At 56.9% G+C, this 17,511-nt stretch overlaps 1 protein-coding gene across 2 annotated transcripts; it reads left to right on the forward strand.

The window, feature by feature from the left end:
* Positions 1-3,869: 3,869 nt before the first annotated feature.
* Positions 3,870-17,222, forward strand: LOC142243794 (lymphocyte antigen 6E-like). Of its 2 annotated transcripts, none has more exons than XM_075315994.1 (3): positions 3,870-4,046; positions 15,683-15,802; positions 16,904-17,222. In XM_075315994.1, exons 1-3 carry the CDS (start codon positions 3,995-3,997, stop codon positions 17,110-17,112), a joined length of 381 nt encoding a protein of 126 aa, XP_075172109.1. In that variant the 5' UTR covers positions 3,870-3,994; the 3' UTR covers positions 17,113-17,222. The 2 variants fall into 2 exon arrangements, with proteins under 2 accessions (XP_075172109.1, XP_075172110.1); XM_075315995.1 differs by lacking the exon at positions 3,870-4,046 and adding an exon at positions 4,530-4,634.
* Positions 17,223-17,511: the final 289 nt, after the last annotated feature.

Here is a 17,511-nt window from a genome sequence, read left to right on the forward strand (position 1 = left end):
CCCAGTACAAAGCCCCGAACCGACAGGGCCGAGTCAAATCAACTGATTGAGGACTGGACTTTAGGACCTATCCCACACAAGACCCGTTAGAAGACAACAGCCCAACCATACAGGGTAAAGCGGGCAAACAGGGCTCTTCCGACAACCAGCAAGCCGGGGAGCTGACTACCGTTGCTTAGGCATAGGAGTCAAACATTCATATAGCAAGGTGCAGGAGAAAGATGGAAACCACCAACCCGTTCGGGGAGAAGCTGCAGCCGGCTGCAGGCCCCGTTCATCACCCCGTTTGGTTTACCAGAGACTCCAGTGTATTGTGTCATAGTGAGTACACCAGTGCCTTCGGGCTGCCCACCGCGCCGAACCGCATCAGCATACGTCCGCACCCGCTCCCACGCCTCAGCACCTCACTCGGGCCCCCGAGACCATCACTCCCCTACCCACGGAGGGGTGAACACCAAGCTGCGCAACACCGTCCCCAGGAGGCCTAGTTAACGGCAGTGGTGGTGTCCATCTATTCACCACAACCCGTGGGTGGCGTCACGAACTGACATCCCAAACCAAACCACCGTGGCCCCGGCCGTGGAACATCCCCCACTGAAGTCCCTGCATGTAGCGCCAACCCCTTTGCAGAGCGACGTGACCCCCGGGTCCGTGAGAAGCTCGAGCCACCACCCACTGTATGAGCACGGATCCGAGCGGCTCGGCGGTTGCAGCCGAGCCCGCGGGACGGTACAGTATCATATGTATCTGTAGATTTGATAGAACAGATCCGTAATGCCCAAGACCGGGCCCCTGAAACCACTCCTGACCGTAAACTGTTTGTCGCCCCCTCACTTCGCCTACGGGTACTCCAGGAATCCCACAATTCTGTGCTGGCAGGTCACCCTGGTATCGGCAATACCCTCTGACTTGTAACCAGGAATTTTTGGTGGCCAACCATAGCGAAAGATTGTAAGGAATATGTACTGGCTTGTGAAACTTGTGCTCGAACCAAGGCACCCTGTAACCGCCCTGCCGGATTTCTCCAGTCCCTACCTACCCCAGTAAGCCCTTGGATACATCTCTCCATGGACTTCATCACTGACCTTCCACCCTCAGAAGGGAAGACCTGTATCTGGGTAGTAGTGGATAGATTCAGCAAACAGTGTCATTTTGTTCTTCTGTCCGGGTTACCCAATTCTGAAACTCTTAGCAAGTTGTTTATTAGGCATATTGTGCGGTTACACGGGGTTCTGGAAAATATTGTTTCTGACTGAGGAACACAGTTTGTCTCGAAATTCTGGAGGCCGTTTTGTAAAAAGATCCATATAGAGCTAGCTTTTTCATCTGCCTACCACCCAGAGACCAATGGTCAGACCGAACGTTCCAATCAAACCCTTGAACAATATCTCCGGTGTTATGTGTCTGACCGTCAGTCTGACTGGGTGGAATATCTGCCGCTAGATGAGTTCGCTATCAATAATCAGTATCAGGAGTCTATCCAGACTACCCCCTTTTTCTACAATTTAGGGTTCCATCCACGTTTTGGGTCCTTTTCTTCCGCTGTGGTGGATACTCCTGAGGCTGAAAGCACTGTGAACAAACTGAAGGCTATCTGGTCTGAGGTGAAAGAGAACTTGAAGAGGGCACAGAGTGGTCAAGCCTCAGCTGCTAATAAGAGTCGTTCCAAGGGCCCAAGCCTTGGAGTTGGGGACAAGGTATGGTTGTCCACTCGTCATATTAAACTCAAGGTCCCTTCTGCTAAGCTGGGTCCCAGATTTATTGGACCTTACAAGATAGTCGAGGTCATCAATCCCACAGCTTTCCGCCTGAACCTCCCTCAGTCCTTCAAAATATCGAACATGTTCCACAAATCCCTCCTCAAGTTTTATTGCTTTCCCATTCACCCAGTCAGGCCCCCCCCCCCATCTCCTGTTTTGGTCAAGGGTAACCTGGAGTATGAAGTACAGAGGATCCTTGACTTGTATTGTATTGTTAGAGGGGTGGTGCAGTATCTTGTACATTGGAAGTGGTTATGGCCCTGAGGAGAGGTCATAGGTCCCAGCCAGTGAGGTACATGCTAAAGGTCTTTTCAGGCGGTTTCACCTCCAGTTCCCTGACGAGTCGGGTTTTAAGGGTCCGGAGGCCCCTCGTGAAGGGGGGTACTGTCATGTCCCCCCGGAGTCCACCTCTGCAACTTCTGCTCCAATCACCAGGCGACGCCGTGTTCCCACCGTGGATGATGATGGGAGAGGAGTTGGTGCCCATGGCTCTGCTGGGTGCAGGCTCCGCTCATCCACTGGTCTGGGTTTCCCTAGAACCTGCAGTACCACTGGCTGACTGTAGGTGGCGTGTGTCTTCAGCTGAAGTTTACCATCATTCAGCTGCAGCCAATGGGAAGACACCACACCCTTCTTATTCCCCCTCCGGTCTGCTGACCACTGCCAGAGATAGTTCTGTACTCCTGGTTCATGTGCTGTTTGTATAGTGATTCCTGTGCGCTGACCTTTGCTGGTTTTTTGACTACCCTCCTGCCTGTCGTTTTTGTACCATGCTGCCAGTTCCGGATTTGACCTTTGCTTTGTCTCCTTACTACGCCCTGGCCTGCCGATTCTGTTCCTGTATTGCATTTCCTGGTTTTTGACCCTGCCTGACGACCATGGACTACAGCTTACCACAGGTGGTGATCTCCTGAACCCTGTGTAATTCCAAATCCCTGTATAGGGGTTAAAGGGTTACAGAGCTCTCGGAGTCCTGCTTTGTGAGCAGCTTTTCTCTAGACTCCCCTTACAGCCAGTCTGAGTCTGTGGCTCCAGGCAGATGTTACACTACTAGAGTCGTCTTCTGAACCATCAGGGTTTTCAATCCTGTCACCAAGGACACTGCAAGGAACTCGGGGTGGTGCAGCACCATAACTAGAGGTGGCACCAGGGTTCAGGTGTTTTGGGTGGCGGGTTGAAGGGAAAGGGACAATGGGAATAGACGGTCGCAGGAAGGAGCTGCAGCAGAGTAGGCTGAGCTGCCGACTACCGCTACAACCGGTAGCGGTCCCAAGTGTTCTTATGTGAGACTCTGTGAGTTGTAACGTTCAAGTGTATTGCCTCCCCTGTGTGGGAAGAGTATTTAAAACCTAACATGTTATCTTTTTCCAGTTCCTGAAAAATAAAACCTGTGTGTGGATGAGGATGAGCTACGTTTAACCAAGGGGGAATGTGGTGCCCCTGAATATATCAGGGTGCCACATTGTACTGCAATCCTTACCCAGGGTGCAGAGCCTACCCCCCATATGGTTTTAGGTTCCTAATAACCGGTGTCACACTATCAGCACCAAAATCCCAGAGGCCGAGGTCTTCCCTACCTGCGGAGGGACTGACATCTTGCTGCCCCACACCATGTGCCCTGGTACTCCCTTTGGCAGCGGCGGTACTCCCCTTACCGCAACCCGCAGGTGGTGTCACGAACATTTATCCCCTGTAAATACCCCCTTACATTTGAGTGTCCGCAAGCCCCTGAGTCCGGAGACCCTCGAGACACAGCAACCCCGGATCTGAGCAGTTCGACTGCTGCAGGGGCAGCACAGAACCAGTATCGCATTCCTCACCTGAAGTCAAACACGCACACGGGGGTCCTAGGCGAAGGACTGCAGAACCTTCTAGTCGGTCATTAATCACATAATTGGGATATACTTATGCGACTCGTGTTTTCCGCGCACATCAGGGTTGTCACAGGCTCGTGTGTTTGTTGTCTCAGTTTACAGTCCGCCGTCGTTAATTACATTGCAATGAATAAAAGAAAATTCCGGTATTCATGGAAACATTTTTACTAATACACAAAGAGCTGTATATATAGAGAGGAGCTTCCTGCCCGCAAATACACAAAGAGCTGTATATATAAAGAAGAGCGTCCTGCCCGCAAATACACAAAGAGCTGTATATATAGAGAGGAGCGTCCTCCCCGCAAATACACATAGAGCTGTATATATAGAGAGGAGCGTCCTCCCAGATCACTCCGCACAATGGCAGCGCACACAAGTCTCCTCCTGGTGATCGCCCTCTGCGCAGCCACAGGTAAGAGCCTGCACTGATACTACAGGGATGGGGACCGCTGATATACTCAGAGCTGTATACATAGAGAGGAGCGTCCTCCCCGCAAATACACAAAGAGCTGTATATATGTGTGTGTGTGTGTGTATATACTGTATATATATATATATATATATATAGTATACTAGCTGGAGTACTCCTGGTGATCGCCCTCTGCGCAGCCACAGGTAAGAACCTGCACGAATACTACAGGGATGGGGACCGCTGATATACTTAGAGCTGTATATATAGAGAGGAGCGTCCTCCCCGCAAATACACATAGAGCTGTATATATAGAGAGGAGCGTCCTCCCAGATCACTCCGTACAATGGCAGCGCACACAAGCCTCCTCCTGGTGATCGCCCTCTGCACAGCCACAGGTAAGAGCCTGCACTGATACTACAAGGATGGGGACCGCTGATATACTCAGAACTAATATATAGAGAGGAGCGTCCTCCCCGCAAATACACATAGAGCTGTATATATATAAAGAGGAGCGTCCTCCCAGATCACTCCGCACAATGGCAGCGCACACAAGCCTCCTCCTGGTGATCGCCCTCTGCACAGCCACAGGTAAGAGCCTGCACTGATACTACAGGGATGGGGACCGCTGATATACTCAGAGCTGTATACATAGAGAGGTGCGTCCTCCCCGCAAATACACAAAGAGCTGTATATGTGTGTGTGTGTGTATATACTGTATATATATATATATAGTATACTAGCTGGAGTACCCGGCGTTGCCTGGGATAGTAACTGTCTCTCTGTCTCTCTCCCAGTCTCTGTCTACGTGTCTGTCTCTATGTCTGTCTCTTTCCCTGTCTGTCTCTGTGTCTCTCTGTCTGTCTCTGTGTCTCTCTGTCTGTCTCTGTGTCTGTCTGTGTCTCTCTGTCTATCTCTGTATCAGTCTCTCTATGCCTGTATCTCTGTGTCTGTCTCTTTCCCCGTCTGTCTCTTTCCTCCTATCTGTCTCTTTCCTCCTATCTGTCTGTGTGTTTGGCTCTGTCTCTTTCTCTGTCTGTGCCTGTCTGTCTGTCTCTCTGTCTGTCTCTCAGTCTGTGCCTGTCTCTCCACTGACATCTTATTACCTCACACATAAGCTTCTTATACTAGGAATGTCCTTTGTTCCTATAGCAACCAATCACAGCTCTTATTAATAGCCTGTAGCTCGCAGCTCAATTCACTTTAATGGAGGCAGGTTTTTTGGAGAGTAACTGTAAAGCACGGGGTTAAATTTTCTTGTCAAAACATAGTCTATGATGGTCCCTGAGTCACATGAGGTGTCTGTGCAAAATTTTGTGATTCCTTTAGCGGAGATACATACATACACATGGTATCACACAGGAGAGGATTAGATACACAGCTCAGCAGACGGTATCACACAGGAGAGGATTAGATACACAGCTCAGCAGACGGTATCACACAGGAGAGGATTAGATACACAGCTCAGCAGACAGTATCACACAGGAGAGGATTAGATACACAGCTCAACAGACAGTATCACACAGGAGAGGATTAGATACACAGCTCAGTAGACAGTATCACACAGGAGAGGATTAGATACACAGCTCAGCAGACAGTATCACACAGGAGAGAATTAGATACACAGCTCAGCAGACAGTATCATCACACAGGAGAGGATTAGATACACAGCCCTGCAAACAGTATCACACAGGAGAGGATTAGATACACGGCTCAGCAGACAGTATCACACAGGAGAGGATTAGATACAAAGCTCAGCAGACGGTATCACACAGAAGAGGATTAGATACACAGCTCAGCAGACAGTATCACACAGAAGTGGATTAGATACACAGCTCAGCAGACAGTATCACATACAATAGAATTAGTTACACGGCTCAGCAGACAGTATCACATACAATAGGATTAGATACACGGCTCAGCAGACAGTATCACACAGGATAGGATTAGATACACAGCTCAGCAGACAGTATCACATATAATAGGATTAGAAACATGGCTCAGCAGACAGTATCACATATAATAGGATTAGATACACAGCTCAGCAGACAGTATCACATATAATAGGATTAGATACATGGCTCAGCAGACAGTATCACATACAATATGATTAGATACATGGCTCAGCAGACAGTATCACATTTCATAGGATTAGATACACAACTCAGCACACAGTATCACATATCATAGGATTACAGACACAGCTCAGCACACAGCATCACATATTGTAGGATTAGATACACAGCTCAGCAAACAGTATCACATATCATGTCAGTGTATATATATATAATATACATACACTGCTGGATGCTCCGGTGCAGCTGCTCCTGTCTCCCCTCATCCCGGGAAGGATCTGCTACTAATGATTTATAAGTGTCCACTGTGCGTCTACACAATGATGGTGGGGATGCTGGGGGCCGGGGATGGTGGAGATGCTGGGGGCCGGGGATGGTGGAGATGCTGGGGATGGTGGAGATGCTGGGGGCCGGGGATGCTGGGGGCCGGGGATGGTGGAGATGCTGGGGGCCGGGGATGCTGGGGGCCGGGGATGGTGGAGATGCTGGGGGCCGGGGATGCTGGGGGCCGGGGATGGTGGAGATGCTGGGGGCCGGGGATGCTGGGGGCCGGGGATGGTGGAGATGCTGGGGGCCGGGGATGGTGGAGATGCTGGGGATGGTGGAGATGCTGGGGGCCGGGGATGGTGGAGATGCTGGGGGCCGGGGATGGTGGGGATGCTGGGGGCCGGGGATGGTGGGGATGCTGGGGGCCGGGGATGGTGGGGATGCTGGGGGCCGGGGATGGTGGAGATGCTGGGGGCCGGGGATGGTGGAGATGCTGGGGGCCGGGGATGGTGGAGATGCTGGGGGCCGGGGATGGTGGGGATGCTGGGGGCCGGGGATGGTGGGGATGCTGGGGGCCGGGGATGGTGGAGATGCTGGGGGCCGGGGATGGTGGAGATGCTGGGGGCCGGGGATGGTGGGGATGCTGGGGGCCGGGGATGGTGGGGATGCTGGGGGCCGGGGATGGTGGGGATGCTGGGGGCCGGGGATGGTGGAGATGCTGGGGGCCGGGGATGGTGGAGATGCTGGGGATGGTGGAGATGCTGGGGGCCGGGGATGGTGGGGATGCTGGGGGCTGGGGATGGTGGAGATGCTGGGGGCCGGGGATGGTGGGGATGCTGGGGGCCGGGGATGGTGGGGATGCTGGGGGCCGGGGATGGTGGAGATGCTGGGGGCCGGGGATGGTGGAGATGCTGGGGGCCGGGGATGGTGGAGATGCTGGGGGCCGGGGATGGTGGAGATACTGGGGGCCGGGGATGGTGGGGATGCTGGGAGTCGGGGATGGTGGGGATGCTGGGGGCTGGGGCCAGTGGGGATGCTGGGGGCCGGGGATGGTGGGGATGCTGGGGGCCGGGGATGGTGGAGATGCTGGGGGCCGGGGATGGTGGAGATGCTGGGGGCCGGGGATGGTGGGGATCCTGGGGGCCGGGGATGGTGGGGATGCTGGGAGTCGGGGATGGTGGGGATGCTGGGGGCCGGGGATGGTGGGGATGCTGGGGGCCGGGGATGGTGGGGATGCTGGGGGCCGGGGATGGTGGAGATGCTGGGGGCCGGGGATGGTGGAGATGCTGGGGGCCGGGGATGGTGGAGATGCTGGGGGCCGGGGATGGTGGAGATGCTGGAAGCTAGTGATGGTGGAGATGCTGGGGGCCGGCGATGGTGGGGATGTTGGTGGCCGGCGATGGTGGAGATGCTGGTGGCCGGGGATGGTGGAGATGCTGGGGGCCGGGGATGGTGGAGATGCTGGGGGCCAGCGATGGTGGAGATGCTGGGAGCTAGTGATGGTGGAGATGCTGGGGGCCGGCGATGGTGGGGATGCTGGGGGCCGGGGATGGTGGAGATACTGGGGGCCGGGGATGGTGGAGATGCTGGGGGCCGGCGATGGTGGAGATGCTGGGGGCCGGGGATGCTGGGGGCCGGGGATGGTGGAGATGCTGGGGGCCGGGGATGCTGGGGGCCGGGGATGGTGGAGATGCTGGGAGCCGGCGATGGTGGAGATGCTGGGGGCCGGCGATGGTGGAGATGCTGGGGGCCGGGGATGGTGGAGATGCTGGGGGCCGGGGATGGTGGAGATGCTGGGGGCCGGCGATGGTGGGGATTGCTGGGGGCCGGCGATGGTGGAGATGCTGGGGGCCGGTGATGGTGGAGATGCTGGGGGCCGGGGATGGTGGAGATGCTGGGGGCCGGGGATGGTGGAGATGCTGTAGGCCGGGGATGGTGGAGATGCTGGGGGCCGGGGATGGTGGAGATGCTGGGGGCCGGGGATGGTGGAGATGCTGGGAGCCGGCGATGGTGGAGATGCTGGGGGCCGGGGATGGTGGGGATGCTGGGAGCTAGTGATGGTGGAGATGCTGGGGTCCGGGGATGGTGGAGATGCTGGGGGCCGGGGATGGTGGAGATGCTGGGAGCCGGCGATGGTGGAGATGCTGGGGGCCGGGGATGGTGGGGATGCTGGGGCCGGCGATGGTGGGGATTGCTGGGAGCCGAGGATGGTGGAGATGCTGGGGGCCGGTGATGGTGGAGATGCTGGGGGCCGGGGATGGTGGGGATACTGGGGGCCGGGGATGGTGGGGATGCTGGAGATGTTGGGAGCTAGTGATGGTGGGGATGCTGGGGGCCGGCGATGGTGGAGATGCTGGGAGCTAGTGATAGTGGGGATGCTGGGAGCCGAGGATGGTGGAGATGCTGGGGGCCGGTGATGGTGGAGATGCTGGGGGCCGGGGATGGTGGGGATACTGGGGGCCGGGGATGGTGGGGATGCTGGGGACCGGGGATGGTGGAGATGCTGGGAGCTAGTGATAGTGGGGATGCTGGGGGCCGGGGATGGTGGGGATGCTGGGAGCTAGTGATAGTGGGGATGCTGGGGGCCGGTGATGGTGGAGATGCTGGGGGCCGGGGATGGTGGGGATACTGGGGATGGTGGAGATGCTGGGAGCTAGTGATGGTGGAGATGCTGGGGGCCGGGGATGGTGGGGATGCTGGGAGCTAGTGATAGTGGGGATGCTGGGGGCCGGCGATGGTGGGGATTGCTGGGATCCGAGGATGGTGGAGATGCTGGGAGTCGGGGATGGTGGAGATGCTGGGGGCCGGGGATGGTGGAGATGCTGGGGGCCGGGGATGGTGGAGATGCTGGGGGCCGGGGATGGTGGAGATGCTGGGGGCCGGCGATGGTGGAGATGCTGGGAGCTAGTGATGGTGGAGATGCTGGGGGCCGGCGATGGTGGAGATGCTGGGGGCCGGGGATGGTGGAGATACTGGGGGCCGGGGATGGTGGGGATGCTGGGAGCTAGTGATAGTGGGGATGCTGGGGGCCGGCGATGGTGGGGATTGCTGGGATCCGAGGATGGTGGAGATGCTGGGAGTCGGGGATGGTGGAGATGCTGGGGGCCGGGGATGGTGGAGATGCTGGGGGCCGGGGATGGTGGAGATGCTGGGGGCCGGGGATGGTGGAGATGCTGGGGGCCGGCGATGGTGGAGATGCTGGGAGCTAGTGATGGTGGAGATGCTGGGGGCCGGCGATGGTGGAGATGCTGGGGGCCGGGGATGGTGGAGATACTGGGGGCCGGGGATGGTGGGGATGCTGGGGATGGTGGAGATGCTGGGAGCTAGTCATAGTGGGGATGCTGGGGGCCGGCGATGGTGGGGATTGCTGGGAGCCGAGGATGGTGGAGATGCTGGTGTGCCGCCCCTGCAGCCGTCGAACCGCTGGGATCCGGGGGTTGCTGTGGCTCGAGGGTCTCCAGACCCAGGGGCTTGCAGCCACTTCAAATGTAAAGGGGGTATTTACAGGGAAGTGAGAGTTTGTTACGCCACCCGTGGTTCGCGGTAAGGGGAGTACCGCCGCTGCCAATGGGAGTACCCGGGGGATATGGAGTGGGGCGGCCAGATGACGTTCCCTCCACGGGTAGGGGAGGCCCCGAGACTCTGAATGATGGAGGTGAAAGGGAGCGTGGTGCAGATTGGAAGCAGGGGAGGACAGCGTACTCACTCAGGCAGTGTTGGTAGTGATGCGACCGCAAAACAGACTCTGACACAGGAGTAAGCCAAGTCTCTGGGAGCCGCTGCTGCTCGGGGGAGCTCGTCCGGGATCCGTCCCCACTGGTATTGCTGATGGTCTGTACCTTGCCTCCATGCACTGTATTTTACATGTTCTGAGTGACCCCTCTGCTTGAAGCTTTTGGGGTCCCGCTCCCTGTAATTGAATAGAGGAGTTGTGCTCTCGATGGCTGACACTTGGGATCTCAGTGGGCCGCATAAGCTGGAAAGCCCTATCCCCCTTTCTGTGTTAATGCCTTCGATCTCTGAGCTCTTGGGGAAAGTTCATAAAGAGACTATCCTCCACAGGTTAATTATCAGGTTGTGTGAAGCTACTCCCTGATCTAGGGTCCAGTACCCCGCCGTGCACTCGGTACCGGTCCGGTTACTAGGTACTCCGGTGCCGACCGTTCTCCAAAACTAAGTGGGGCACCCTTCTCTAATACCCTGTGACCGGGTCTCCGAACTCCTTCAGTCCCAGACAACCACCTGCGACCTAGCCAAAAGTCCCCAGGGAGCTCTAACTCCCAGCTCCTCACTCTTTGAGAGCTACTACCGAACTGACTAAGCTTTGCTCTCCACGACCTCTCTCTGACTTCCTCCCTCCCACCAGTCTGTCTGACCCCTAGGCGAGTGGCCCTTTTCCAGCTAGACCACCCACTGGTGTGCCTGACAGGGTGTGGTGTGAGGTGTGGCTAGGATTTGAATGCTGATGGAGCAATACCAGTGTGTAGGAACCCAGAACCATGGAGGGTTGAGTCCTGCACCAGAAGAGTGTAACGCCCCAGACGCGGTCGAACCGCTCGGATCCGGACGTCACTACTCGTCGCTCAAGGGTCTCCAGACCCGGGGACTTAGGGTCATACCCGAATGAAGAAGGGGCTATTTACAGGGGAGATATAGTTCGTGACGCCACCCATGGTGTGTGGTGATAGGGAGTACCGCCGCTGCCGTTGGGAGTACCCGGGGTGATGGAGTGGGACAGCCAGATGACGTTACCCTCCACGGGTAGGAGAGGCCCTGGGACTCTGGATGGAGATGCGGGGTGCCGTGCAGGGGGAGCACAGGCTCGCTGGTAGCAGGGGTTAATCAGGTACTCACTCAGCAAGAAAGCAGACGCTGACAACATGGTAAACCAAGTTTCTAGTGCCACTGCCCTCTTGGGGGAGCTCGTCCGGGTCCCGTCCCCTGCAGTACTGCTTGATGATCTGGAGCCTGCCTCCTGGCACATTAATTTAGAGTGTCCAAAGTGGCCCGTAAGCTTGGAGCTGTCCGGGCCCCGCTCCCCACTGTGGCTAAGTAGAAGAGCTTGCTCTCAGGGGCTCTCGCTTGGGATTTCAGTGGGCTGCTTTGCTTGGAAAGCCCTATCCCCCTCGTTGCGCTAGTGTTCCCGATCTCTGAGCTTCGTGGGAAAAGTCCATAAAGGCCCTGTCCTCGGCAGGTTAATTGCCGGGTTGCTTGAAGCCTCTCCCCGACCTAGGGTCCGTGTACCCTGACGTGCCTTCGATCCCGGACCGGGGATTAAGCTCAGGCTGCTGACCATTCTCCAAGACAGGTCCCAGGTACCTAGCCTCAATCCCCTGCGACCGGGGGTCCGACTCCTCTAGGTCCAGACCCCCATCTGCGACCTAGTCTGCTTCTTCCTTGGGAGCTCCAACTCCCAGCTCCCTCCGAGCTCCTCACAGCTCGAGGGCTACTTTCCTTCTGCCTGGCAGCTCTGCTCTGTGCTCCACTTCCTCCCTCTCTGACTTCCCCCCTCCCTCCAACCTGTCTGACCCCCTAGGTGAACTGCCCTATTCCAGCTTAAGCAGCCCACTGGTGTGCCTGACAGGGTGTGGTGCAAGGTGTAACTAGGATTTTTGAATGCTGGTGGAGGCAGTACCACAAGATGGGGACCCAGAACCATGGGGGGTTGAGTCCTTCACGGGGACAGAAAGATTGTGCAGAACCCTGTGATGACCTGAGTAGTCCAAGGCATCATAAGAGAAAGGAGCACAGTACCCTGTGACCCCCTGAATAGATCACGGGCGTCACATTCCCCCTTGGTTAAACGTAGCTCGTCCCCGACCTACAGGACACACAGAGGTTTATTAACTGTTTCTGTAAGAGAAAAAAAAAAGTAACATTTTTAATTTAACAATTTCTCATCCCACACAGGAGAGGCACTTCACTTGAACGTTGCATAACTCTGAGTTCACATTTGTAAGAACCATGGGAACGCTACCGGTTGTAGCAGTAGTCGGTGGCTCAGCCTGCTCCGCTGCAGCCCCTTCCTGCGACAGTCCATTCCCATTGTCCATCTCCCTTCAACCCGCCACCCAAACAACCAGTACACTTCCTACTTGGGGTCCGTGAAGAGGTTAGAGTCCTGGAGGTATAAAAGACGAGTCTGGAAACCGTCCTGAGTAACCTGGTAGCCGTTACCCCTTGTGCCAACCTCCACCAAGGGTCCCTGGTGCTGTCTACCAGCGCCGCACCGTCCCAGACCCTGATGGCATTTTTACCTTCAACGGAGCATGGAAAAAGGTTCAACAAGGAGGATACAGTCTATCTGGAAACATTAGCTCTCCTGTCACCCTCCACCGAGGACCCTGCAACCAGTCCCCGACGGCCTCCTCCACTCAAACATAACACTGGAGAACGTTCAACAAGGGTGACAGTCCAAACAGTCATTCTTCAAACCTTTTACAAACTTGCGGGTTCCGGCTCCTTAGCGTCGGGCATTCCCCGGGCATAATCTAGCAAAGTGCCCTGACAGGCCGGGTCTCCAACTCCTTCGGTCCCAGACCACCGCCTGCAACCTAGCCAAAAGTCCCCAGGGAGCTCCAACTCCCTCAGCTCCTCACTCTTTGGGAGCTACTACCGAACTGACTAAGCTTTGATCTCCACTTCCTCTCTCTGACTTCCTCCCTCCCACCAGTCTGCCTGACCCCTAGGCGAGTGGCCCTTTCCTAGCTAGACCACCCACTGGTGTGCCTGACAGGGTGTGGTGTGAGGCGTGACTAGGATTTGAATGCTGATGGAGCAATACCAACGGTTGGGATCCCAGAACCATGGGGGGTTGAGTCCTGCACCAGAAGAGAAAGGAGCTCAGTACCCTGTGACACCCTGAATAGGTCAGGGGCGTCATACTGGGAGCCGGGGATGGTGGAGATGTCGAGGGCCGGTGATGGTGGAGATGCTGGGGGCCAGCGATTGTGAAGATGCTGGGAGCCGGGGATGGTGGAGATGCTGGGAGCCGGGGATGGTGGAGATGCTGGGAGCCGGGGATGGTGGAGATGCTGGGAGTCGGGGATGGTGGAGATGCTGGGAGGCGGGGATGGTGGGGATGCCGGGAGCCGGGGATGGTGGGGATGCCGGGAGCAGGCGATGGTGGAGATGCCGGGAGCCGGGGATGGTGGAGATGCCGGGAGCCGGGGATGGTGGAGATGCTGGGAGCAGGGGATGGTGGAGATGCTGGGAGCCGGGGATGGTGGAGATGCTGGGAGCCGGGGATGGTGGAGATGCTGGGAGCCGGGGACGGTGGAGATTCTGGGAGTAGAGGATGGTGGAGATGCTGGGAGCCGGGGATGGTGGAGGAGATGTCGAGGGCCGGTGATGGTGGAGATGCTGGGGGCCGGCGATGGTGAAGATGCTGGGAGCCGGGGATGGTGGAGATGCTGGGAGTCGGAGATGGTGGAGATGCTGGGAGTCGGGGATGGTGGAGATGCTGGGAGCCGGGGATGGTGGAGATGCCGGGAGTCGGGGATGGTGGGGATGCCGGGAGCCGGGGATGGTGGGGATGCCGGGAGCAGGCGATGATGGAAATGCCGGGAGCCGGGGATGGTGGAGATGCCGGGAGCCGGGGATGGTGGAGATGCCGGGAGCAGGGGATGGTGGAGATGCTGGGAGCAGGGGATGGTGGAGATTCTGGGAGTAGGGGATGGTGGAGATGCTGGGAGCCGGGGATGGTGGAGATGCTGGGAGCAGGGGATGGTGGGGATGCTGGGAGCCGGGGATGGTGGGGATGCTGGGAGCCGGGGATGGTGGAGATGCTGGGAGCAGGGGATGGTGGGGATGCTGGGAGCCGGGGATGGTGGAGATGCTGGGAGCCGGGGATGGTGGAGATGCTGGGAGCAGGGGATGGTGGGGATGCTGGGAGCTGGGGATGGTGGAGATGCTGGGAGCAGGCGATGGTGGAGATGCTGGGAGCCGGGGATGGTGGGGATGCTGCGAGCCGGGGATGGTGGAGATGCTGGGAGCAGGGGATGGTGGGGATGCTGGGAGCCGGGGATGGTGGGGATGCTGGGAGCCGGGGATGGTGGGGATGCCGGAAGCCGGGGATGGTGGGGATGCCGGGAGCAGGCGATGGTGGAGATGCTGGGAGCCGGGGATGGTGGAGATGCTGGGAGCCGGGGATGGTGGAGATTCTGGGAGTAGGGGATGGTGGAGATGCTGGGAGCCGGGGATGGTGGAGATGCTGGGAGCAGGCGATGGTGGAGATGCTGGGAGCCGGGGATGGTGGGGATGCTGGGAGCCGGGGATGGTGGAGATGCTGGGAGCCGGGGATGGTGGAGATGCTGGGAGCAGGGGATGGTGGGGATGCTGGGAGCCGGGGATGGTGGGGATGCTGGGAGCAGGCGATGGTGGAGATGCTGGGAGCAGGCGATGGTGGAGATGCTGGGAGCCGGGGATGGTGGAGATGCCGGGAGCTAGCGATGGTGGGTTTGCTGGGAGCCGGGGATGGTGGGGATGCTGGGAGCAGGCGATGGTGGAGATGCTGGGAGACGGGGATGCTGGGGATGCAGGGAGCCGGGGATGGTGGAGATGCTGGGAGCCGGGGATGATGGAGATGCTGGGAGCAGGGGATGGTGGAGATGCTGGGAGCCGGGGATGGTGGGGATGCTGGGAGCCGGGGATGGTGGGGATGCTGGGAGCCGGGGATGGTGGGGATGCCGGGAGCAGGCGATGGTGGAGATGCTGGGAGCCGGGGATGGTGGAGATGCTGGGAGCCGGGGATGGTGGAGATTCTGGGAGTAGGGGATGGTGGAGATGCTGGGAGCCGGGGATGGTGGAGATGCTGGGAGCAGGCGATGGTGGAGATGCTGGGAGACGGGGATGCTGGGGATGCAGGGAGCCGGGGATGGTGGAGATGCTGGGAGCCGGGGATGGTGGAGATGCTGGGAGCAGGGGATGGTGGGGATGCTGGGAGCCGGGGATGGTGGGGATGCTGGGAGCAGGCGATGGTGGAGATGCTGGGAGCAGGCGATGGTGGAGATGCTGGGAGCCGGGGATGGTGGAGATGCCGGGAGCTAGCGATGGTGGGTTTGCTGGGAGCCGGGGATGGTGGGGATGCTGGGAGCAGGCGATGGTGGAGATGCTGGGAGACGGGGATGCTGGGGATGCAGGGAGCCGGGGATGGTGGAGATGCTGGGAGCCGGGGATGGTGGGGATGCTGGGAGCCGGGGATGGTGGGGATGCTGGGAGCCGGGGATGGTGGGGATGCTGGGAGCCGGCGCTCCTCCGCACGGGGACACCCCGCTGTAACCTCTCTTTTCTCCACAGCTTACTCTCTGAAATGCTACACGTGCACATCTGCAACTTCCAACTCCAATTGTCAAACTCAGACGACCTGCAGTAGTGGCGAAACGTATTGTCAGACAACGGTGGTGTCCGGTGGGATCGGTGAGTTCATCAGTTGGTTTTCTGGTTGTACCCCCCTCATTCAGCTGCAGTTGGGCACAGGTCTACAGTGACTGGACAAATAGAATCAGTCTATAGAACCTGGCAATACACAACGTTCTGGAAGAAAGTTCCATAGTCACCCTGCTTTTACAGTAAAGAATCCATATTCTCATTGCTCCAATAACAGAGCCCAAAATCTCACTACTTGCACTGTAAAGAATCCATAGTGTCACTGCTCATACAGTGAAGAATCCATAGTGTCACTGCTCATACAGTGAAGAATCCATAGTGTCACTGCTCATACAGGAAAGAATCCATAGTGTCACTGCTCATACAGTGAAGAATCTATAGTGTCACTGCTCATACGGTGAAGAATCCATAGTGTCACTGCTTATACAGCAAAGAATCCATAGTGTCACTGCTCATACAGTGAAGAATCTATAGTGTCACTGCTCATACAGTGAAGAATCCATAGTGTCACTGCTCATGCAGTGAAGAATCCACAGTGTTACTGCTCATACAGTGAAGAATCCATAATGTCACTGCTCATACAGTGAAGAATCCATAGTGTCACTGCTCATACAGTGAAGAATCCACAGTGTTACTGCTCATACAGTGAAGAATCCATAGTGTCACTGCTCATACAGTGAAGAATCCATAGTGTCACTGCTCATACAGTGAAGAATCCATAGTGTCACTGCTCATACAGTGAAGAATCCATAGTGTCACTGCTCATACAGTGAAGAATCCATAGTGTCACTGCTCATACAGTGAAGAATCCATAGTGTCACTGCTCATACAGTGAAGAATCCATAGTGTCACTGCTCATACAGTGAAGAATCCACAGTGTTACTGCTCATACAGTGAAGAATCCATAGTGTCACTGCTCATACAGTGAAGAATCCATAGTGTCACTGCTCATACAGTGAAGAGGCCATAGTCTTATTGCTGGTACTGTAAAGAATCTCATCTGTGATGATGAACCCTTCTTTCTCTAGCCGCCCCCTTGTCTTCGCTGTTGGTGTAGATGTATATATATACAGTGACTGAGGCAGCGTCTTGTCAGGAGCGTCGCTCACATCTGGCTTTCCTCCGCTCTAGGTGCGATCTCCGTTACTTCCATCTCAAAGATGTGTGCGGCGTCGTGTACGGCGTCCAGCAGCGGTGTCTCCATCGCCTCTGGCTCCACCTCCTGCTGCACCACCGATCTGTGTAACACCAGCGCCGGCGCCAGCATCAAGTCCAGCTCTGCCGCCATCATCCTGGCGCTGGGAGCGCTGCTGACAATCCTAAAGAGCGCGGTGCTGTAGCCGCGGACGGGAGGCTCTCGCTCTCATCGTTGGAGTTTGACCTTTTAACCTTTAGGTATTTTCTGCTTTTGCAGAAAACCAAGATGAAATGATACAATAAAGTTACGCACTGGTAGATTTGTTTTTACTTTGTTAATTCAATTTTGGTCTTTTTTTTTTTATGTAAAACTAATATTGTTCCCCGTCTGTACTCACTATCCCTGGCGTTACCCCTCACCCCCCAAAGCAATAACACCCGAACCCGAGCCCCAACCCTCACCATGGCCTCATCCATCACACTAACCCCTAACCCTATCCCTCCCCCCAGCACTACCCCTATCCCTCCCCCCAGCACTACCGCTATCCCTCCCCCCAGCACTACCCCTATCCCTCCCCCCCAGCACTACCGCTATCCCTCCC

This window comes from Anomaloglossus baeobatrachus, chromosome 6 (assembly GCF_048569485.1).
Source record: "Anomaloglossus baeobatrachus isolate aAnoBae1 chromosome 6, aAnoBae1.hap1, whole genome shotgun sequence".
Classification (NCBI taxonomy): domain Eukaryota; kingdom Metazoa; phylum Chordata; class Amphibia; order Anura; family Aromobatidae; genus Anomaloglossus; species Anomaloglossus baeobatrachus.